The following is a 24,792-nucleotide window of genomic DNA, read 5'->3' as shown; positions in this document are numbered from 1 at the left end:
ATTTAGTGTGGTTTTCAAGTACTAGTCTATCCTAATTTCATACAGGTGTCATTTGTCAACATAATATCTGCAATAGCATTGCAAAGGGGTGATAAAGTTGTAGAAGACCTATTCTTGGAATTGTGGCTTTTCTTTTGAGAAACAGTAATTCATCTGTAAAATCAACAGTTTTAAGGGTCATATCCTTTCACTAAACTAACTTTATTACTTAAACCAGTCTTGTTGAGAGAAAAATGCTAATCTTGTTCAGAGTTGAGATATATTTGAGACTATCCAATCATTTAAGCACAATTCAACACGAAGAAAATAATTTAACAGGATCTACTCTTAAGTTGCAGGAACTTTAGTAATCAAAAGTAGCCAGAGCATGCAAACCCAAGTCCTGCTGGCTAATTCAAGGTGTTTGTTTTCTAGCTTTTGGCTTATTAATATTTTTAGTGACTTGACTACACACTGGTGAAGTTTTCCTCTGTACGTGGTATGCTTTGCATTGCTGATTGATACACTTTCTATAACATTGCCTGCAATTTTATTTTTTCTCCATACCTTTGTTTTTGCACTTTGCATGTTGAAATCCCTTTCTCCTGATGAGTTCATTTTAACTTAGAAAGAGATTGGCAATATTTTTCAACTAAAATGTTTATAATAGGAACAGGACAAGATCCACTGATAGAGTGAAAGTAAAAATGAAAACAAAGGGCTCCCAATTTCTTTGTCTTCTTTACCAACTTCACTAACTTCTTTCTTTCCTTTTTCCTTCCTGCAAGCTATAAATTAATGTTAACCCACTCTGAAATCAGTGCTGTAATGAATAACTAATACCACCACAAAATAAAGTATTTCATTTCCGGGAAAATTTTAAAAAATGGACTCCTGAATATCTGAGCTAAAAATTAACTTCTAATTCTTTCATTAAATTTATTCCATTTTCTCAAATCAATTAATGAAACCTATTAAATTGGGTTTGATTATTTTTTAATTATTTGAAATATATAAGTTTTAAACAAAAATTTTCAAGGATTACTAATTTTCCTATGTGGAGTCACTTCAAATAATATAGGTTGCCATTTATCTCAATCTATTTTGAGGAAGATTCTACTTTTTAATTCCAGGATTTTTTAGCACTTTCTCATATGACTAATTTTATGAATAATAATATAAAAGAAGGGACAACAAATTGATATCTAAAATATGAGGTCTGTCCAGAAGTTATCCATCCTGATGATATGAAAAATAGAGGCATTTATTGAAGAAGATACAAGATACAAGAAACATTGTACATAGGACGATACCTCAGTCCCTTCAAAGTAGGCACCTTGGGACCTCACACAGTTCCCCCAATTACCATCAGCTGCCCCACTATATTTTCCAGAATCTCATCGACAGTCTGAAATCTCTTCCCTTTCAAAGGTGATTTGAGTTTTGGGAAAACAAAATTTGCAGGGTGCCAAATCTGTGCTGTACGGGGCTGGGTCACCTGGGTGATTTGATGTTTCACTAAAAATCTCTGCAAGAAATATGATATATGAGTGGGCACATTGTCCTGATGAAGCTGCCAATCACCATTTGCATCTCACTTCAGCCTTCTGAATCTTCCAGAGAGTTTCTGCTGAGGAAAGTTCAAGCTTAACACAAAATATGATGCAGATTAGTTGCTCTACTCGCTCATTTTGAATGTGACAGTTGCACAGTACATGTGGTCACTCAAAGGTCTCTACCATCCTCACTGACTAATGCAGTGAAGTTGTCATTGTTCATGTATGTGCATTCCAGTCCACTTTCCTTGGCTACCAGGTTACATCAATGTGGCACAAACCAGTCTCATTCTATTTACAATGGCTGGACTTTTTCTGGAGAGACCTCATACTTATATTAGAACACAGGTAGATCCCCAACTGTTTTGGTACCAGAAAGGGGTTTTGTGGAAGATGGGGTGAGGGAGTTAGAGGGAGATTAGGACAGGGGGTGGAGTTCAGGTGAGCTTCGTTGGGAGCCCATTTCCTAACAGGCCGCAGATTGATACTGGTCCCTGGACCAGGGTTTGGGGACCCCTGTATTAGAATTCCTGGAATCTAAAATAAATACATTATAACTGATTGTGAGTGAACAGATAAAAATGTAATTACACATATTAGAAAAATTATATCCCAAAAGGCAAATCAAGTAAAATAATCAAAGGGAATTTTAAATATTATTAATTTGCATTATTTCAAGGAGTTAGAAGATATATAAGAATCTTATTTTTGTTTAGGTTCCTGATCAAATACACTAATTAAATATATTACACACTCAGAAGTACTTAGGAATAGGTTTAGAATTGAAAACACAGAAATCATAAAACAACAATATTGCATTTTTAGTGCATATTTGTGTGTTTCGGTGGTGAGCTTTTCAAATATCAGAGGTCCTCTTCCCTAAACAGTTTAAGTAAACTCTCTCCACACTTTATATTTGATATTTGACAAAGGGGACAGGAACATAAAATGGAGTAAAAATAACTTCTTTAATAAATGGTGTTAGCCGATCTGCACAGGTATATACAAAAAATGAAACTAGACCACCAACTTACACCATACACCAAAACAAACTCAAGATGGATAAAAGACTTAAATATAAGAGGTAACATTATGAAAGACCTAGAGGAAAACATAGTCAGGAAAATTTCAGATATCCCATGCAGCTATCAAAAAAAAGCTTCTACATGGCTAAAGACATCAACAAAATGGAAAGGGAACCAGCCATATGGGAAAACATATCTGCTAGTGACAAGGGTTTGATCTCCAAAATATATAAAGAACTCACATGACTCCACTCCAGGAAGACAGGCAATCCAATTAAAAAATGGGTAAAGGACCTGAACAGATACTTCTCCAGGGAGGACATACAGAGGGCCCATAGACATATGAAAGGATGCTCAACATCACTAGCCATCAGAGAGATGCAAATTAAAACCACAATGAGACACCACTTTACACTAGTCAGTATATCCCAAGAATTCTGAATCACCAATTCAAAAGAACCTATGCACTCCAATGATCATAGCAACATTACTTACAATAGTCAAGTGCTGGAAAGAGCCTAAGTGTCCATCACTAAATGAGTGGCTATAAACACTATGGTACATTTATACAATGGAATACTATGCAGCAGAAAGAAAGAAGGAACTCCTACCCTTCCCAATAGCATGAATGCAAGTAGAAAGTATTATACTAAGTGAAATAAGAAAGGCAGTGAAAGACAAATACCATATGATCTCACCTATAACGAACTTAATCAACAAAATAAACAAATGAGTAAAATGGAACCAGAGACTTGTAAACAAAGAACAAACTGACAGTAACCAGAGGGGCAATGGGAGAGGAATAATGGGGAAAAGAAGGAGAAGGAGCAAGCAAAGGAACATGAATAGAGGACTCCTGGGCATAGACAATGGGGGGGATTGACTATGGGAGTGGGAAGGAAGGTAGGAGTGAACAGTGGTGAAAAAGGCAGGACAACTGTGACTGAACAAGAATAAACAACAACAAAAGGACATTGGTATGTTTGCTGCAAACAATAAGATCACATAATCGCTTTTTCTAGAGATACAGAATGTAGAATTCCTTTTTGCATGCACCTGAACAGTTTCCATGTTCCTTCAATGGAGCGAGAACATGTAGTGCTGCAGAGAATGTCATTCCCTTGTGTGATCATTTTCTACTACAATTGTAATCTCACAAGGGTTGTGAATCTTTTGCTCACAGACACTTTAAATGTTAACATAATGAATTAGCTTATAAATGTAAACATTTAAAATAGCATCTTAATATATCTCAATAACTCTAGTCTCATTAGTTGAATTTGTTCACTTCTTTTGGCATTCTTTGTATGGTTGTAAGGATTTTTGTGGAAATATTCTCTGTTCAGAAACCTTGATTGTATAAAATGTGTTTTCATTGCTCATGCAATTTAGACATAGTGATATTACCACCAATATAAAATACAATGTAGGAAGACATACAATTTTCTAAAATATAATGTGGTGATTTTGAATGTTCTTATTGTAAAATTTTTATAAGCACATTCCTATATATAAGTATACTCATATACAAAAATCAATTTTTCTTCAAGTGGAATTAAATTATAGAGATTAAAATATCAGTGTTACAGAAAATCATTAATAATAGATATTTTTATTACCCTCACCAGGAGAAATTGATTTTTCTAGGAAACATTCAGAAAACAGTTCAGTTAATAAGAAAACATTCCCAAGACTAGAATATCAGCTGCAAAATGTTAAACTTTTCTCCTTATTAATTTTCATCAAGAATACAAATATACAACTAAATGTAATGCCTTTCTTAGAAAAAAAAATATACCCAGGTTTGAATTATATCTTATGCTTCATGTATAATAAGTTTAAATTAGAATATGTGTTAGAATAAAACCAAGAGGAAGCAATGGAAACAGAAGTTGATTTAGATGCTTCAGTGAAAATGCATTTCTAAAGATTAATGCAATGTTTGAATTAATCTGTTTTCTTTCTTAATTGTATGTCTATAGTAAATAAAACAGTTCCTTACAGATTTAATAGGCTGGTGCCTAATTATCTTTTCAGAAAACATTTTTCACTATGTGTAACCCAAAATTGGAAGAAAATTTGATGGTGGGAATTTGGAATAAGTTCATATGATATAATTTTCTTTATAATCAGTCATCTTCTCTCATTTAAAAAAAATCATATACATGTGACATTTTGGTGTTGTCCAAAAGCTGTGATTGCTGTCCAAGGTCAGGGGTACTCTGCCAGAGAGGCAAACACATCTTTAATTTTCTTTTCTCAATGGAGAAACATTTTATCAAACCACTGACTCTGGAATGACTATATCTTTCAGTCACATTGATTCTACCACTCACTGTAGTTGTACCAGACCAGATAATTAGGTGAAAACCCTGCACTTTGATAAATATAAGTAGAAATCCAAATATGTTGTACTTGTTTTTTCTAGGTGTACCACCGGTCATAACTAATTACTTAGGAGTTTAAAATTACTTTATTTTGTGAAATCTAGATCTATTTAAAAGGCCAAAGTAGTACAATCAGCCTCCTACTGGTAAATTATAAAAAAATAAAAATGGTTGTCACTTGTGATAAAGATATGAAACTTACAACAATTATAAAACATAAATTGGCACAGGAAGAAAGACTGAAATATAACCAACTATATACTCTAATTATACCTCAGTCCGGAGTATATATTGATCTTTTTTAAAAACAATCAAGGTAAATATGATACCATTTAATTTTTGTTCAAATATTTTATGATTTTAGTTGAATCCCCTATTTTGCCATTAACATAACCTTTATTGGATATATCTAAGTAGACTCAGATTACAACTGTATGTCTTTTTTGATGACTCAAATATATTTTGTTATAATCAACAACACTGAAAAATTTTTAATACATTCAAATTTGTGCAATCACCTCTAAGACAGTATTTGGCAATGTGATGATTTTGCTCTTTTTGAAGTTTAGTCACACATGTCTATGTGAAAAAAAATTAATGTACAGTAAAAAGAACCTAGAATTATAACTGAAGTAGATAGAATTAGGCTCTAGAAAATATAATTAATTTCTCAAAAAAGTATAGAAAATATAATTAATTTCTCCTATTGTATTATAATATATTAATATAATATATAATTATTAAAAAGAATACATGCCACAGAGCATCTTTAAATAAAAATAAAACATCTTATTAATTATTATAACACATGTGTTCATAACTGAAACTAAGAATTTGCTGGCTTCTTACATGATGGTTTCAGAGTTCAAGGCTAGGGAAGGAAAGCTGGTCAAAGAAGAAATAACTTTAATTTCTCAGTCTGAATCTGTACATGGAACAGAGTAACTGGATATCCCTTAGGAAGAGGGTAGGGACCTAGTGACTAGTTGATACAGGGTCTCTCAGTGCCCTCATTGCTTTAGATTACCTTTCTAAGATTTACTCCCTTTAATGATAATATCTCTCTTCCTCTGGTCTTGAATTCAGTTTCCTTCAGCCTCGAGTTGGGGGACTGGCAGCCAATAAGCCATGTCAGGCCTTTTGTTTGGCCTGCATTTTATGGACTATACAATATTTTAAAAATCAGTAGCTGACTTTGAAAACTTTAAACTCACAAAGACATGGAGCTCTTGCTGAAAAATTGGAATTTTGGGTGACCTAGGACCTTTTTCCACATGGCAGCATTTAGTTTGGGTGACTTTGTCCACAGATCAGACATGCATCTCAAGTTTTCTACAGTTTCTTCTATCCTCAACTTGAAAGGCAGATTTCTCTTTGACATCAGCTTCAGTAAATATCCTTTTCCTTACACTCACCCAGCAAGAATCTGTTAGAGGTATCTGTGATTCAGTGGTTTCTTTCCTGGCTCCCTCTAGTGTCCTGATTCACTTGATTAATACATTGATTGTGTTTCTTAATTTTTAATCGTCAACTTTTTCCATTTTTCTGTTTCACATTCCATTCCCCCTCCCTATCCAATGTTCCTAGAATGTACCAGTTGCAATAAACTTTTAATTAACTTTGATATTTTTATTTCTCCCTCCTATCATTAATATACAGGTAAAACCTTGACCACTGTAGAATTTAGATATTTATTTTAAAAAAGAAATAAAATTACAAGAAAGTTAGTGCAACTTCATAGAAATAATGTTGAGGAAAAATATCTCATGAACACACCCTAGTAAAACATTTTTTGCAGAAGTTCTACTTCAAATGTTCTTTGTTTAAACCAAGGTTCAGAGAAATGATTGTATAGCAGCATGTGGCTCAGTCTACTGTGACAGAGTGTTTTCATTTTTCCTTTTCTCAAAAGTATTATTTTTTATGAAATATGTAATTGTTTAAGAGCCCAACTTCAAGTCCAAGTGCATTTCTTTTTCTAATGGTACTTTAAGTAAAGCGTAGTACTTGCAGCTTTGAAATGCATATTGAGTGTCTCTGGCAATAAAATTTGTGTTTTCTCAATAACTGATATGGTTATGGTTTAAAGAAAAGGAAGGTTACAGGTTTTCTTTGAACTTTCATTGAAACTATGAAAATTTAATATTTCAGGTGCTTTGTTCTATAAATGGACTCACCCCGGCAATGCACTCCTTCATCGTACCCATCTGAGCAGTCCACGACACCATTGCACAGCTGGGATAAGTGAACACATTTGTTGGCACCAAGGCAAGCAATGTAGTTCAGGGGACACTTGATTTCTACCTCCTCAGGACCTGAAAAAATAGTAAAAATGATCAGCTTGAAATGGATTAGTTCATTAATTTTTTGAATACTAAAATTATTAAGCACAAAAATTATGATAATTAATTTTTGAATCAAAAGTATAGAAATACTACCACAGGGAAGCTCTGATTCTGACAGACATTGAAATTAGTCTATGATTAAAAACCTAATTAAAACATCTGCATAGGAAATAAAACATTCTGTATTGTTTTCAAAGAATGCATTAAAAACACAAATATTTTTTTCAATCAGTAGAGTAGCTTGAATTGAAAATCTGTGGTTTGCTCTGAGTCTCTGTTCTTTCTCATAAACTTAGATAAGTGAACAAGGCACTCAAACCCAATAAGTCTCAATTTCCTCAACTGTGAAAAACAGATAATGACATCTTTCTGGCAGGGTTCTTATTAGAATTACATCAAGTAACACGAACAAAAACATTTTAGTGGAATTCAAATGAATTTCTGACAACCTAAATTTTTTTTTGTTTTTATTTTTAATGTTGTTTAAGAATATGAAAACTAGCTAGTTATGTACTCATTTGTATGTGGATTCTTTTTTTTTCTTAAAAACAACTTCACTGAGCAACTACAATACAATAGAATCTGAGAAAGAGTGAGGAGGTAGTGATGATCAGGGCATAATCCTCAAGTTCACCTGTTGCTGGTAAGTATACTTTACAAAATCACCCTTTTCACTTTTAAAAATGCACTAAAGTCAGAATGCAGAGTCTTTTCTCAAAGGTCACCAATTCCAAATCTCCATCAAACACCCAAGTTGTATACTATCATATCTAAATTTCAGGTATATCCTTGTATCTAATTCCCAAATCCTACCTATACTTCTGCTATAATGACCCAAATTCCCTGTAATGACTCTAAGGCTTACTCCATTCTCCCACATCCAAAGTGCGATCATACCAATCAATGCCTACAATTATGTATTAATCTGACACTGATTATGGTAACAAATCAGGTTCTACAGTCAGACACATTTAGATTTTAACTACAGTTCTAGCAAAACCCATGAGGCATTAATTTATTCAATGAACTAAGCATTAGGTTTCTCATCTATAAATGGAACTATCAACTGAGTCTACTTTGCAAGGTTGCTGTGACTGTCAAAAGGTGCTAATGGTAAAGGACTGAGCATTGTGAGGTGCAGGCTCAGAGTAGGAATTCAAATTCAATATGTATTATTCATGTGAGTAAATGGAGAATAGTGGAGTAGGTAACAGACTCTGGAGCCAGATTACTGAGTCCAATTCCTGGTCCCATTACTTGTAAACTGAGTACCTTGAGCAAGTCGTATACCTTTTCTCTGCTTCACCAGGTTGTTGTAAGAATTGTTTCAAAAGCTCTTAGCATTTTTCCTAGCAAGGACTAAGTGTTTTCTATTATCATGGTTAAATAAAGATTTTGCATGAAGGTGAGTTAGTTGCCTCTTGGTAAACACTTGTATCTCATAACTTTCTTTTCTGCTGCAACCCCGCCCCAAAATGTTCAAAAATAGTGAAAAGGCCAATCTAACATATTCTAGGATATGCAAAGCTATAAGAATTGCAGAAGAATTAGAAAATGAAAAAAGAGAAAAGAAAGCAAGAAGTATTACACAAGGAAAACAAAAGTAGCTGGAGTTGCCAACAGAAAGTAAGTTGTGTTTTTTTGAAACGCCTCATCAAATATGAATTATAGGTATATGTGATTTTGTTTGATGGTAAAACAACTTTAAACCTTTTGTGTTTGAGAGATGTAAACAAATTTTTATGATGTAATTTCACTAGCTGAAGTATTGGCACTAACAGGTATCTCTCTATCTTTTCATGTATGTTTTACAATTACTGCTATAAAAGACTACTAGTTTTGTCAGATACCTATCTCTACAAATGCACAGCTCATCTTACTGTGTAACATGTGTTTGCTATTTGAGTGTCAATATCTTAAAAATAAGCATTTATTTCCATATATAACTAAAGTACACATATATTAATTTAAAATCAATTTATAAGAATAAAAGTGAAACTTTTTTCACTGAGTTTTTAGCTATTTAATATGTATTTTAAGATTAACATAAATCAATTTTTAAAATAAAATTTAAAAACATGAATTATTTTTAAAAGGTGCACACTTCTATGACCAAGTCACAAAGTAGTTCTTAAAATTGTCTTATTCCTAAATATTTAAAATCACACATCCTTGCACTGTCAAAGCCACATTTAGAGTAGATCATTGAGATTCTCTGAAAATGAAAAAAAAATGACCCACAAATCAGCACTTCATAAACCTGGGAAATTTTAGATATTTACAGTTAGAAACCAAAAGTGATTTAGCAGTTCTTATAAAAAAACAAGATCCTCTATTTTTTCTTTTTTTTAATTAATCTTTATTATAATGTTTCCACTACCATTTAGTCCCCTTATATATCCCTCCCCCCACAAAGTGATACATGTTTTGGTTCTCATGTGAGCACAATTTTTCACAGTAGATTGTTGGGTAAGGGGTGAACATGACAGAAGGAGTAAAGTGCACTGCTGATGTTCAGAAGAAAGGCTCAGCTACTTATGAATTTTGAAAAACCAAGAAAAATGTTTGAATTTTTCAAGGGTAATATATAGATCTATTAAATTCATCCAGTGGTAAGAATTTGGGAAAATAAGTGAAATTTGTTTGAAGTAATGAAATAGTCAATAGGTTTTTTTCTAGACTAACCACTACACTCTTCCCCACCTATGATATGTTATCGTCTTGGTCTCCATCAACACTGCATTACTGGTAAGATAGTTGGGCCATGGCTGGATGGATTGCACCTTAACCAGTATTCCCCAAATTTTCATATTGAAGCACCTCAGACAATATTTGCAAGTTACACTGAAGTAAGTAGCAGAAATTAGTTGTAGAGGTTGTCCCAGGCCTGAGGAATTAACCTTAAAATTGAGAGATCAATTTCTTAAACCCCTATGGCCAGTGCTAGGATACTATAGTTGGAAAACTCTACTAAAATCAGTATTTTGCCATTATTTCTGGAAAATGTGAATATAAACAGGTCAGTGTGAGAAACAATAAATGACTGCCTGAATGAAATTTCTCCCAGAGCCCAGCAGTAGGGGTATTTGCTGTACTTTTGCTTTGGGGCATAATCCATTCCTAATTCTCAGCCATTATTTGTGCAGTAAAGGCTTGCACTCTCCCATGGGGCTTCTTTAGTCTGTCCTGTAAATGGAGAGGAGACTCAATCTGTTCACTACTTTTACCCACTTATTTGTGTGACATGGAACAGCAATGTGATAATGGAGCCTGCATGAACTCCTGAGAATATGTCAATATTACCTTAAATGATCCACCTCATGAAAACTTTTAGCCATTCATATATTTTAAAATCAGAAATCATAATCTAACCTTATCAAGAAGTAGGGTCGGAGGTTCCCTCATATACCCAGAATTACCTCCTTAGTTGCTAAATCATGTGGATTTGGAGGGACCTCAGAGAAGGACTGGCATAACTGGGAGCATGTGAGAAATTTCAAAATATTACAAAGACACTAAAAATTTTAGCAAGTATTGTGTTCCTAGAGAGAATAACATTTCAATTTTCAGTAATGCGTACTCAGAAAACATATCCAGTCCCTCAAATCTAGTTTTAGGTGACCTGAGCAAGGTAGTAGAATTTAACATATAATAATTAATTACAAAAAAAAACACTCTCATTCATTGGGAAGATTTAAAATATATCAATAAAGAATAGTATATCATTTTTTAAATTTTCATAAGCCTTACACAATTAGTTGACATGTGATTAATTCCTTAAACTAATTTTTTTTTACAAACAAGTCTTCTAGGATAATTTAAGTATAACATTATTCATTTGTATGTTTTTGAATATTTACATTGTTTTTTACACATAAACATCTTACTTTGTTCAGTAAGACATAGAAAAGGAAGACATACCTTTAGCAAATACCTTTTCTGTTCAAAGAAAACTAGGATAGAGAATTTTGTGAGGGAATGGAGGTATTTCTTCTGTAATGACAGAGACAGTAAAATACCTCTACTTGTCACTATGTCATTATGTCTTAGCAGGACCAGCATCAATCCTCATCCTCCAATGTGAACCTCCTCTCCTTAACTCTATCACATCCCATGAGTTGTTTTGTTCTATTAAGATTTGCTGCTTGCTTATACTGTACTCTCCAATAATGGCTCTAAGCTCTTGGCCTGCAATTTCATCCACTTTTCTTCACCTTCACTCAAGAATAAAATCCCTTTTGCTGATTTAACTTTCCTTCAATCAGTGTTCCTTCTTTCTTACTTTTTTTTTTAACTGATAAATTTCTTCAAAATACAGATTGGATCTGCTGCATTCCCATTTCTTTCTCACAGTAGCCTCCGCTTCCACCACTGCTAAGCTTCTCCCAAAAGTCTCCATGGTCCCATTAACAGTGAAGCCAGAGGCAAACAGTGTCCTCAAAGCTGACCAGGATTCCTCTCTCTTAGACACACTTCCCACCATTATTTCTCATGCCTCTCATACTCCAGTCACACTATTATTATTGTTGTTATTGTTATTTGCACCATTCCATGAAAACACTGGGATGCATTTCACACATATTCTTTCATAAACTCAGTTGTCTCTTTCTGGAAAACATAAACATCTAGTACAATTTCTGACACAGAACAGGTGTTTAATATACAGTGGTTGAATAATGTTCAAGATACATTTTAACTTCTCACTAATTTCTACTTTTTTTATGTTCTAGAAGTTACCTTTCCCCATCAACACATTCCCAGAATAAATGCTGCAAACACTATGTTCACCCAAACAACTACTCTCAAAATCCTAATTGTTTTTAGTTGTTGGCTACAACAAAACCAGATTTCTTTACCTGATTTCATCATTTAATCAAAATTTAATTAGCATTATTTATAAATTATTTTTAGTATTTACACTAAATAAAGTCCTTATACTTCATTCAGTGTCATCATTTACCTCCCTAAAATAAACCAAATTTTTCCCACTTCTGAGTCTGTATTTCTGCAATATTATCATCTGGAAAGTAAACCTCTTTCTTTTAACCAGGCAAAATCTTACATAAACAAGCTTAACTCCTGGCTGTCCATCAGAGTTTTATTATAAATACAGTATGGCATAGTATAAAAATTATAATATGTAGAGGTCAAGCCCTTGTATTAAAGATTTTACTTGCCACTTATTTAGTTATCTAAACTTAACATATTTAACTTCACTGTGACTTATTTTTTAAATTTGAGAAATGGGTATACTTATAGTGTTTACCTCATATGATTGTCATAAAGTACAAATGAAATCAAGGTTTGGGAAGCACTATAAAAATAGGAGTTTTTATAAAGGTTATTGACCCCACATGGTCCTATTCACTTATATGGATTCTATTTATATCACATTTTGTTTTACAATAAAAACATCCTGGCATAATGTATGAACTGTGTTGATATATACAATTTTACATATATTTCATGAGTCTCAAGGCCTTTCATTTATTTATTTTCATTTTACTTCCTTCTCTTTACAACATAAAGCAAAAAGTAGGGGAAAACATATTGATTATTAGTTAATATAAAATTAAGTAAAAATAATTTTGTATAGAAGTTAGTACCAAAAGACATAAAATGCCTCCCAAATTAAAATTTTAAATTATGCAGCTTGGATTTCATTTGAAGGTACCTGTTGATTCACATAAAAGATTGAGATTTGATTATAATTTGAAAATGTATTTAAAATCCAACTTCTAATAAAGCCTCATACTAGTTAAAAAAAATACTCAGGAATATAAGAACCATTTCTATTGATAGAATGCTTTGTAATATTTAGCTCTTGAATATTGTATCCTGTGGAGATTTTATATTTATTAAATTAAAGATCCAATAATTTCTAAGAGTTTTTAACAAATGCCTTAAAATTAACTTTTCTAAAGTAACTTAAAAACAATTTTTAGTATCATTATAACTAAGTAATATATAATGATTTCTGGAGCATCATTAACTTGATTGCAAATGCTTAGTCTTTTCTATTTTTATGTTTATATCTTTTTTAAAGAATAATTTTCCACACAATCAGATTCAGTTCCTTCCTAGAAATACAGACAATCATCTTTTAAAAGGAAAAGGTATGTCTTATGCAATTAAATATGTGGAAATATTGCATTATAACATCAATTATAATTCTCACAGTTAAGAAATCAAAATGTTATAGCAATATGTGCCACTTTATGAAAACTGTAAAGCATGTGAAAAACATTGTTTTTTCCATGTTCTTTGGGAAAAAATTAGTATATAACAAAAAGACACTTAGTGTTATTTATCTGATTAATATTAAACATAATATTAATCACATAATACATTTACAGAAATAATACAATTTTTCTACACTGTCTTTATAAGACCCTTGTCTTATTTTCAAGAATGATTTACTTTTGTATGTGAGATAGTTCATCTGACAAACTATTTTAAGGGGGATAAAATGAAAGAAATTTATAGTATTTCAAAGAAAATTAAAATTGGATTTATGAGGTCCAACTTCCAAATAAAATATTGATATCATTTTTTAATCTATATGATTACACTTGAGGATGCAAGAATATGAATAACAATCTCTAAAGACAAATGTACACTCAATCTAATAGGTCTCACTCAAATGAAAATATTTCTGTGTAGCTTCCAGATAAGATGGAGGCATAGGTAGATATGCTTTGCTTCTTTGCACAACCAAAAGAAAGAAAACAATAAATTTAAAAACAAAAACAACCAGGAATGACAGAAAATCAAACTGTATAGAAGCCCAACAAGCAAGGAGTTAAAGAAGAAACATTCATCCAGACTAGTAGGAGGTGTGGAGCCAGGCAGGTAGGGCAGAGAAAACACGAGAAAAGGCAGTAACTGATGGAGCAGGAGGTCCCACATTTGTGTGCGGATAAACCGGGAGGATTTAGATTCTGGAAAACCAGAATGGGGAAATAAAGCCTCAAAACCTCCAGCTGTAAAAACCTCTGGAGGTAGCAGTGGTGGGAAAAACTCCCAGCCTCACAGGAGAATCCATTGGAGAGACACAGGGTCCTAGAAAATACACAGACCTACCCATCCAGAAATCACCACCAGAAGGGCCCAATTTGCTTGTGGATACCAGAGGAAGTGACTGAAAGTAGGGTAAGAGGCTAGCAAGTGGCATTGTTCCCACTCTGACACCCCCCGCCACATAGCCACACAATGCAGCAAAGACGTTTGCCCCACCCTGGTGAATACCCAAGGCTCCACCGCTTAGAACACAACAGGTGTGTGGAGACAAAGAAATATGGTCTAAATGAAAAAAAAAAATCAAAGCTCCAGAAAAAACATAATTAAGCAATGAAGAGCTAGCCAACCTATCAGATACACAGTTCAAAACGCCGGTAATCAGGATGCTCACAGAAACGGTTGAGTATGGTAACAAAATAGAGGAAAAAGGGAAGGCTGTGCAAAGTGAAATAAAGGAAAATATACAGGAAACCAACAGTGAAGGGAAAGAAGCTGGGACTCACATCAACAATTTGGAATAAAAAGAAAAAATAAACATTCAACCAGAACAGAATGAAGAAACAAAATTGCAAAATAATGAGGAGAGGCTCAGGAACGGCCCGTAAAACTTTAAACATTCCAAAATCCGAATCATAAGGGTGCCAGAAGGAGAAGAGGAAGAGCAAGAAACTGAAAATTTATTTGAAAAAACAATGAAAGAAAACTTTCACAATCTGACAAAGTAAATAGAATTCCAGGAAGTCCAGAAAACTCAGAGAGTCCCAAAGAAGTTGGACCCAAGGAAGAACACAACAAAGCATATCATAATTACATGAAATAATTACCCAAGATTAAAGAAAAGTAGAGAATCTTAAAAGCAGCAAGAGAAAAGGAGACAGTTGCCTATAAAAGAGTTCCAATAAGACTATCATTTGATTTCTCAAAACAATCCTTACAGGCAAGAAGGGGCTGGAAAAAAGTGTTCAAAGTCATCAAAGACAAGGACGTACATCCAAGATTACTCAATCCAGCCAAGCTATCACTTAAAATGGAAGGACAGATAAAGAGTTTCCCAGACAAAGTAAAGATAAAGAAGTTCATCATCACAAAACTCTTACTATATGAAATGTTAAAGGGACTTATCTAAAAGAAGAAGATGAAAACTAGGAACAGTAAAATGACAACAAACTCACAACTATCAGCAACTAAAGCTAAAAAAAAAAACTAAGAAAACAACTAGAACAGGAACAGAATCACAGAAATGGAGATCATATGGAGGGTTATCATGAGAGAGGGGAAGTGGGAAGAATGGGGGAAAAAGTACAGGGAGTAAGAAGCATAATTGGTAGGTACAAAATAGACAGTGGGATGTTAAGAATAGTATAGGAAATGGAGAAGCCAAAGAATTTATGTATTCAACTCACAGACATGAACTAAGGGGGGAAGGTTGGTGGGAGGGGGGTGCAGGGCAAAGGAAGATAAAGGGCAGAAAAGTGGGGCAATTATAATAGCATAATCAATAAAATATACTTGAAAATAAAAATAATCTAAAAAAAGAAATAATTTCTGTGTAAAATAGGTTCTAGTAAGGGCTTATGTGTTTACATATTTCAAAGGGTTGTTGTAAAGCTTTAAGAATGGGGAGAGATGTAAAAGTGATCGATTTTGTCTGGCTACACTATCCTTCAGTCATCTCTGAAATCTGTCCTTTTTTAAATAATCCCTGAGGAATGAGATGTTGCAGCTTTGATAATTCGTTCCAAGGTTCAAAAATTATTTTTCTTAGCCCTTACTCTTCAAAAGTCTCTATGTAGGAAAATTCCTTGTATGCAACATACTGAGCTTTATTTATGTATTTAATGTAAGAAAATCATGCCTGGTTACCTAAGAAAAATTATGCCATGTTAGAATAATTCTTCTATGACCAAAGTCACCATTGTGTTTATTATTATGAGCATAAATAAATAATAGGCAGTTAAGACTCTTTTACTTATAACTTTCTAGATTACATTAAGAAATATTATTATGTTAAAATAGCAAGCCCTATATTTTTGTGTGTGTGTTTGTATATGTGTATGTTTTCTGTTAACTTCAGAATATATCAAGTGATTTTTTATCTATTTAATTGATTGTCACAATTGAACATATATTGGTTAAGCAGTATCATTCTCTTGCACTGAAACTGTGAACATTTAGAGTACAGTCTAAATTGGCAAACAAATATTATTATACGAATATAGCAAAAGTATTGTTGTTCTTAGTTATAGCTTTGGAAATCAGAACTTTATCAGGTCAATGGCCTGTCTTGCTTCCTGACCTTCCATTTAAAGGCAAATAGAGAGGAAAATAAATGAAATCACTGTTTTTTGAGTAACTACCATTGCAACATTGCCATTCATTAAATCACACAAATGGAGGAAATTCAACTTAGATGATTTAAAAAATAGTGTTATTTAGGTATTTTTAAATGCTCCTTTATCCCACTCCATGTAACTATTTATTGTGTTACTTGATTGCTAGATTTATCCCACTCTCTCTTTGTCAACATGTCTAAAAATGGCTTCTTCACTTCCTCCACCTCAGTTAAAATACAGCTTCATGCTTTTTTGAGTCCTGCTCTTTACTAGCCAACTTCGTAAACTATGTGCTAATGTATTTGCATTTAAGCAAGATTCTTACAGAAACAATGGATTAACTGTAAAGATGAAGATTTTAGGCCCTCTGGGAAAATGGCAAGGTACTTTTGTTTGAGAGAAAGGGGCATTTCATTGATGCTGATGGCACACTTCTGTGTAGCAATTGTATTGCTTTCTAAAGTTGGCTCTTGACCCTCTTTTGAAATAAATAAATGTGTGCTAAACCAATGAACCAGAAAGATGATGCTTATTTCCATTTTGCAGAAATCCTATTGTATTTCCAAGAAGTAAAACATATGTTCTAATAATTTCTTAAAACTCTTATGTAAAGAAAACATTGGCCCAATTTACAGATATAATAACTAAGGAAGCAGGTATAATATTCCATTTGGGAATATCTTTCTACTGAAATACAGGATAGAATATAAGTGTTTCATCTCTAAAGCCAATGATTTCTGCTCTTGTTCTCTTGGGTTACTTTACTTATTGTATCCCAGGGACAGCTCCGGATTACAGTTTGAAGTTTGGGAGAATGTGGAACACATACCCAGTTTGAAACAGAAGTGATCCCCCAGAGGAAGAATGTTAAAAGACAGATGATACCTGGCAGGAAAAGACAAGCTAAAATCAGATAGATTCACACATCTCCCGGTGAAAAGGAGTTTTACTGCAACAAAGGGACAAGGAGTAAGAACAGCCAACTGGTTCATCTGCATGTCAGGACAGCTGAGAGTCCGATCTTTGATTTCACATTTGTGTTAGAAATTGCCTCTGAGCCAAACTGTGCACATAGAGGCACTGTTGTCACCACTCTAAAGAGAGATTTCTTTTCTGAGAACTCTACAGAGGAAGAGGGTTCTCTTTAAGGATACAATGCATGACAAGCGTCATTTTTCATCCAATTAGTTCTTTGTCATAAGTTAGACAAGATGAAAACAAGTCCACACAAACTAGAGAGCAATCTTATTTTGCAGGGCTCACCTAAGACAACATTAAGTTATACTCACTGACAGAAAAACAAAACCAAAAACCAAAAAACAAAAACAAAAAAATACAGCTATCTGATTTAGACAGAAGTCTTCCATGAACTTTGGTCAAACAGCATGGACTCATTGTGATATGCATAAACAATGAGTAGAAAAATCATTATTTAATAAGAGTTATTCATTTCTTATTCTATTTGGGAAAAAACTGATATTTAGTTGCAGTGAATGGATGAGAAAAAAATGGAGAAGTGGTAGAAATATATGCCTTGAATCACTTCATCACATTTTGAAAAAAATTCTATGGTGTATGTGAAACAAATAAACAATCATTTGGGAGACCATTAGCACATGCACAATTTTGCAGTGAGTGGGGCCAAGTCACACATGTGCAGTTAATCATCTGTCACTGGGAGAAGAACCATGTTGGGAGATACAGTGATTCTTCTATAAATCAACTTATGCTTGAGAGGAAGACAGAATGTCCAACAGCACAATTTGGAAGCCATTGATTGGTGCAGACATTCTTTAACATAACAGCCTTGAATTACTTGCAGAGTATATACATTGTGGATTTCAGACCAAACTATGGTCTGAAATCAAATAGCTAAAAAGCTATTGATAAAAAAATATTCTTCAAATATAATTTTCATGTTATTCAAAATGATATTAACTGTGAAAATAATTTCATGCTGCAGTTTTATTTAAAACAGTTTTCTCTTGCATTCTGTAAAAGTAGCATTATATTAATAGGAAAACTTCTGTTTATTGAGTAATTTTTATGTCCCAGCCTCTGTGATAAACATGTAATGTCCATTATCTTGTTAAAGCCTTACAAGAATATTCTGAGTTAAGTATTACAATTATATAGACGAGGACATTGAAGATTGCAAAGGACAAATACCTTCTTCAATGTTACACAGTTATATTGTTACTATTTGAATTTAGGTCTCTTACATCTTCAAAACCTGGTTTCTTTTGTAGTATGTTATACCCATTGTGCTATAATCTCAATCCTGTGTACCAAAGAAACAAACAAGGCAATAAAGCCTAATTAAATGTATCATCTGTCCATCTGCTTTTTTCTCTCCCACTTTGTGAAGCAGATTTCAGAAGGATCTTGAGAAATAGGAAAGACAACCATGCTAGCTGTCCGGGTGTGATGTCGTGCTATGTCAATACCTAAACAGTCAGGGTAGATACCCGGTTTTTAACACCAGATGAAATACAGAATACTGAATATTCTTTACAGCAGACACCTTCTATAATCAATTGTGCTTAGAGGAATTTGTATCATCTGTTTTCAGCAAGTACTAACTAGGAACATTGTTCCTACATGCTTTGCTTTGATGACAGAATACTTACTACATGTCTACATTGTCCTCACTAAATACAAATAAGTTTTAAATGGTATGTATTGCTAAGGTAAAGCCAAAATCTTCTAATGATCAATCAAGGGTTTTAGCACAAAAACTGTTCAATCACTTAAATCAGTCTTTTACCAGGACTTACTTCCACTTTGGTGGTGTATCCTCTGGATCAAGCAGACTGGCCACCTGTCATTTGCTACCTCTCCCTGATAAAGGCCTGCTGCTTCTGTTACTTGGCACAGTCTTAGTGCCTGGTTTTCTTGGCAAGCTGGAGCCAGGCATGAAGGATGCCAACATCACAGGTTCAAATACCATATGGTACAATTATCTGCCTTTCTGCTTTTCCAGAGACAGATTTTACATCCTAACATCTGCCACTCGTATATCCTCTTCATGCTACAACTGACACAGACCAAGTATCTTTGAAGCAATACAAATCCATTAGAGGAAGAATTGATACCACTTACAATTCAATTGCATATTTGAAAAGACAGAGCCTTAGCCAGGTTTAAGTTTGAGTTCAGTGTGCCAACAATAAACACTCATCCAGATTCTCACTTAGAGACCCTCTACAGAAGCACTCCAGGGCCTTTGAGTGTGCTCCTGTAATTGCTTCAGTTCCTTATACGACGTCTTGGCTCCCCTCTTTTAAACAGAGTCGAATTTCTCCAATTTATGTGAACAACTAAAACAACTGCTAAATAAACAATGTTTGCTGACTAGTGAATCAGTAAAAGAAGTTTCTCTTTCTTAATAGAAATCATCTACTGGCAGTTGCTACATTTCTTAAAATTTTATAAAGCAACTACTCTTTTCCCAGTGTATTGTATATAAAGAGGTTTATGCTGAGTAAAAGGAGAATGCAGAAAGAATGAGACTGAGACTGAAACACGCACAGACAGTAACACACAGAATTCTAACATGACTAATAATGTTAATGAAACCAATCCACTAAATGATATCTGAATGGTCTGAAAAAGTTAATGAACTATTGATAACTGTTATTTGAATACTAGCAAGGAATCCCTTATATTCATGGATGATCCTAATGATTTACAAAACTGAAATTCCCTCTTGAAATTTTCTTGGCTCAGGAAAAAAATCAAAGCAAAAGAGCAACAACAAAAGGAATTTTCTGATTCTCCATGTTGAAAATTATAAAAAGATGGAAGAATAAATGAAACTCATATATTAACTGAGTATCCTGGTTGGCTATTTTACCGTATTCTGTTTGAGGAACTCCAACACTGGTCAGCTTTACATTAAATTTTGATCTACAGTAAATGCCATTGTAGCAAAATTTCAATGAGTCTGATCTCCTCCATCAAATCTTTTTTGTCAGATATATTTGCAAAGAAAACCACTGATGTTTTTCACTGTATCTGCCCTTTCTGACTTTTTATACTATGTTAATAAACATAAAAATGGTCAACAGGACCTGAAACAGGAAGAAAGAAGAACAGGAAAAGTCAATAGAAGTGTGCAGAATGGAAAATCAGGCATGGGGTAACAGAGCTGACCCGTTTTTTTCTCACCCTCAATGCATAACATGAGTTGTGAAATTAATAGTTTGAACAGGTACATCCAAATGAAAAATTTCCAAAAGCAGACTTTTTTTTCATTTTTGAGTTGCGTATTTACTCTGTAAATAAATTTTAAACAATTTGTTACTTCAATACATTTACCTCATGGAATTAGTCTCAAATCTATTGAAGTTGGAATTTTACAGACTTCTATGCACATATGTGCAAACACACACATTGAGCTGGTAAAATTGAAAACCATATTCACTATGAGCAAAACTATATCTAATGGGGTGTAGCAAAAGCAGGTTTACAGTTATGAGTATGTGGAACACAGGGTTTATTCTTATATTATTTATTAATTATTACATTATTTTTCATATGAACAACTGTAAACCTACTTTTGCCTCATCCAGAATCTGTCAATTTGGGAAAATATAAAAATCCTTTACCACATCATTTCCTTTACCTTCACCTATGTTTCATTACAGTATTATCTGATGAAGTTTACCTTTACACTTAGGTAAAATAACACAGTATTTAAGATAGAAGGAGTAGCCCCAAAATTTTCTTTAAGAAAGCCTCAATTATAATCAAAGTTGTCTTAGAAATTCTGTGTTTTATTAGAATGTTTCCTTTAAAAAATAGATATCCAAAGCTTCTTAAAGTATAAAAGTAAAAAAAAAATGACCCCAGGATAGTGTAAACATTTTGGTATGTTATTCTGGAGTGCATGAAGGATTTCATCTTCTTATATGTTATTCAACATATTTCACCATTTTGCTACTCTGTTCTGATTTTCATGGATTATGCTTCTCATAAATATTTCCCCACATTTCATATTAAACATTTGGTCAAGGTCACACTCAGAGTCATACTACATATTCTAAGACAATGCTACCTCAACTTTAATGTACATGTGAATCACCCAGGTGTCTACCTGAAGTACAAATTTTGATCCAGCAGATCTTGGTCAGGGCTGAAATTCTGCATTTCTTTCAGCTGCCCAGTGACACCAGTATAGCTACAGCCGAGACCATGCTTTGCATAGCGATGTGCTCACACCTCCAAAAACAGATTTTAAATCCAGTGCCTGTTTCCTGAAAATACCTTCAGGAAATAGAGTCTAAAAACTGGAGCACATCATTTTGTTTAACCACAAGTTAAACAAAACATCACTTAAAAGAGGCCTGAAGGACATAATTTTAAGTTTTCATTAATATTAATATATTGACATATCCTAGAAATGCTGATCTGCAGCAAATTCCTATGAAACATTTTGTCTTTGGGACAGCACATGCAATCTTATCCTGAAGAAAATCTTCCAAATGTTACCCAGGAATCTTACATTGTCAAAGAGAAAATAAGATAAAAAAGTCTCATGAGTTACAGAGAATATATCAAATATAAGACATGAGAAATTATGCAAAAAGCTCATGTTTTCTGTTACTTGTTTTTAGAGACTGAGAATGGGTAGTGTGAAAGTACAAATGAAGAACTGATCATATGATGTCAGATCTGACAGCTTGGTTACAATTGTATTAGTCCCTTCTTAATTTACTCTATATGGTAAATCAAGGATGAAGAGCCTTAACAACTGTGAGTCAGAACTTCAGACCTAGGAAATGCTAAGGCAGAGACCACCTTTCATTTTATTTGCAAGCCCTATGTGAAATATATAATATTATATGTATAATATTAACAAGCATATATACTAGTTAGTTCACACACACACATATAATTTCATCCTGCTTATTTTTCTCCTGCATCCTACCTTCATTGCTTCCCTTCATTTCTCAAAATTTACTTCTGGGAAAATTAAATGTCTGGTTTAGATCTATGAGATACTGATATCAGGGATATTTCAGCCCTGGATGGTGTAGCTCAGTGAATTGAACATGGGCTTGTGAACCAAAGGGCTGCCAGTTCAGTTCCCAGTCAGGGCACATGTTTGGGTTGTGGGCCAGGTCCTCAGTAGGGGGTGTGAAATCAACCACACATTGATGTGTCCCTCCCTCTCTTCCTCTTTCCCTTCCCCCCTCTCCAAAAATAAATAAATAAAATCTTTTTTAAAAAAGGATATTTCAAATAATTTAGACCAACTGCCTTCTCTGGTCTACTACCTGCAATTACTTATACTTGTACCACTGCATGTAGTAAAAGTGCATTCTTCAATATTTAACTAAGTGGTTAGAGAAACTAGTTTGAATTCACTTTGTGTCCTAGTTTAAAGATATAAAAGACCCATACTAACTAAGGAAGTATGTGAGCTTGTTGTTAGCCATGTATTAGTGTGAAGGGAGGGCAGGGGAATGAGTCCAGGAGAAGAGAGTAAAGAGATGAGGAAACAAGCAGATAGAATAAGAGATGATTTCTGTTTGCCCAAACTTTACTTTTACCTAACCCTGAAGTGTCATAAAAATGCTTAAAGAATTGAATAAATGTCTGCTAGGATTGAGCTCTAGTGCAAATCCACTGAACAAATTGCAAACTGCAAAACACTAAAGAAAGAAAAAGTTTGATAACTTTGATTTGACAATGCATAACTGTAGGTATCTATCTTGAAATAAATTATAACTTTATAAAAATAACAAAATAAAAACAAATATTTGGAAGTAAATTCATTCTGAGTCTTTTAAGAATTGTCTCTAAAAGTAAAAAGAATACCCTAATATAATAGTACAATAAAACATATGTTACTCAAAGATTATGTTACTAAATACTATGAGTTTTCAAAGGACAACTCTAAGCCCTGGCTGGGTAGCTCACTAGGTTACAGAATCATCCTGATATGCCAAGGCTGAGGATTTAATCCCTGGTCAGGGCACATACAAGAATCAACCAATGAATGCATAAAAGCACAACTCTAAATACTTGAACTTTTTGGTTTTACACAAAAAGTGCAAAACTTTAAATATTTCAGAACCAAATCTCTTTGTATAACATTAGTATTTGGTGTTAACATACTATAAAGTACAGCAAACTAAGGGTATAACATGAGCCTAATAAAACATAGCCATTAAATGCCTTAAGTTGCTGAAAAGCAATAGTAGAACAACAGAATTATTTTTAATAGGGATATTTTGTTATTCTGAAATTAAGTCTTCATTTATAGCACTTTTATAACTTGTTCTTGTGTATAAAGTTCTACTGAAGAATAAACATCCCAGATGTTTAAAATCCATTATCCAATTGGGTAGGATTCTGAGTAATACAGTTTAATAGGCTACAATTATGGATCTTTTTTCCTCAAGACATTTTTTGATGTAAGCATTAGGTCACTGTCATTTTGAAATATAAATCCTCTTGCAAATTTCCTATGTGGCAAAATAACTTTTCACCATGGTACCCTTTTATATCTTTTGCTATCTATTATGGCATCAGTGAAACTACTGAGAAAATATTTTTATTTTTCTGCTCCAAAGGTAACCAATTCCAACAGATGTTTGCCACAGATGTTCTGAGTGGTGTCTGTCTTTAAATATGAACTCTACTATGTATGTTTTTGTTGTAAATCTCCTTAAAATTTAGTTATGGCTTCTACAAAGTTGGCCTTGGCTTAAATAAACAAATACCAGCCCTTAATCTGTTTCATCCAGACTTTCAGTTCCTCAGGGCCTGAGCAAAGTGGTCATAGATTCCTTCATCAGCAATGTGTCCTTACATGGCTTTATGTCTCTATGCTGGTCTGAGAAATGAGAGAAGACAATCTAGTGTTTAATTAAGAGGAGATGCTTTCCTTTGATAATGATATAGCTAATATATAATTGAATGTTTCCTACATATCAGGCAGTGTTCTAAAGCCCTTTGGAATGAACTCAGCCTTGAGATCATTTTTATGGGGCACACTTACTATTCCCATTTTAAACACCAGGAAACAGAAATCCAGGAGATAAATATCTTACACAAAGTCACAGCTATTATTGTACTTTGTGAAATAAGAATTCAAATGCAGACATTATGGCTTCAGGGCCCACACTATTACCTAC

At 33.5% G+C, this 24,792-nt stretch overlaps 1 protein-coding gene across 1 annotated transcript in view; it reads right to left on the bottom strand.

The window, feature by feature from the left end:
* The window catches only part of LRP1B (LDL receptor related protein 1B), a 1,811,620-nt gene that overhangs the window by 1,155,461 nt on the left and 631,367 nt on the right, over window positions 1–24,792 (bottom strand). Inside the window, exon 3 of the mRNA XM_045853515.1 lies at window positions 7,125–7,262. Within this exon, the coding sequence (XP_045709471.1) occupies window positions 7,125–7,262 (138 nt within the window). The remainder of the gene's footprint in view (window positions 1–7,124; window positions 7,263–24,792) is intronic.

This window comes from Phyllostomus hastatus, unplaced genomic scaffold (assembly GCF_019186645.2).
Source record: "Phyllostomus hastatus isolate PE091 unplaced genomic scaffold, TTU_PhHast_1.1 phas_contig_1, whole genome shotgun sequence".
In the NCBI taxonomy this organism is placed as follows: Eukaryota; Metazoa; Chordata; class Mammalia; order Chiroptera; family Phyllostomidae; genus Phyllostomus; species Phyllostomus hastatus.
The sequence above is the reverse complement of the archived record's forward strand: the minus strand, read 5'-3'. Positions and strand labels throughout refer to the sequence as shown.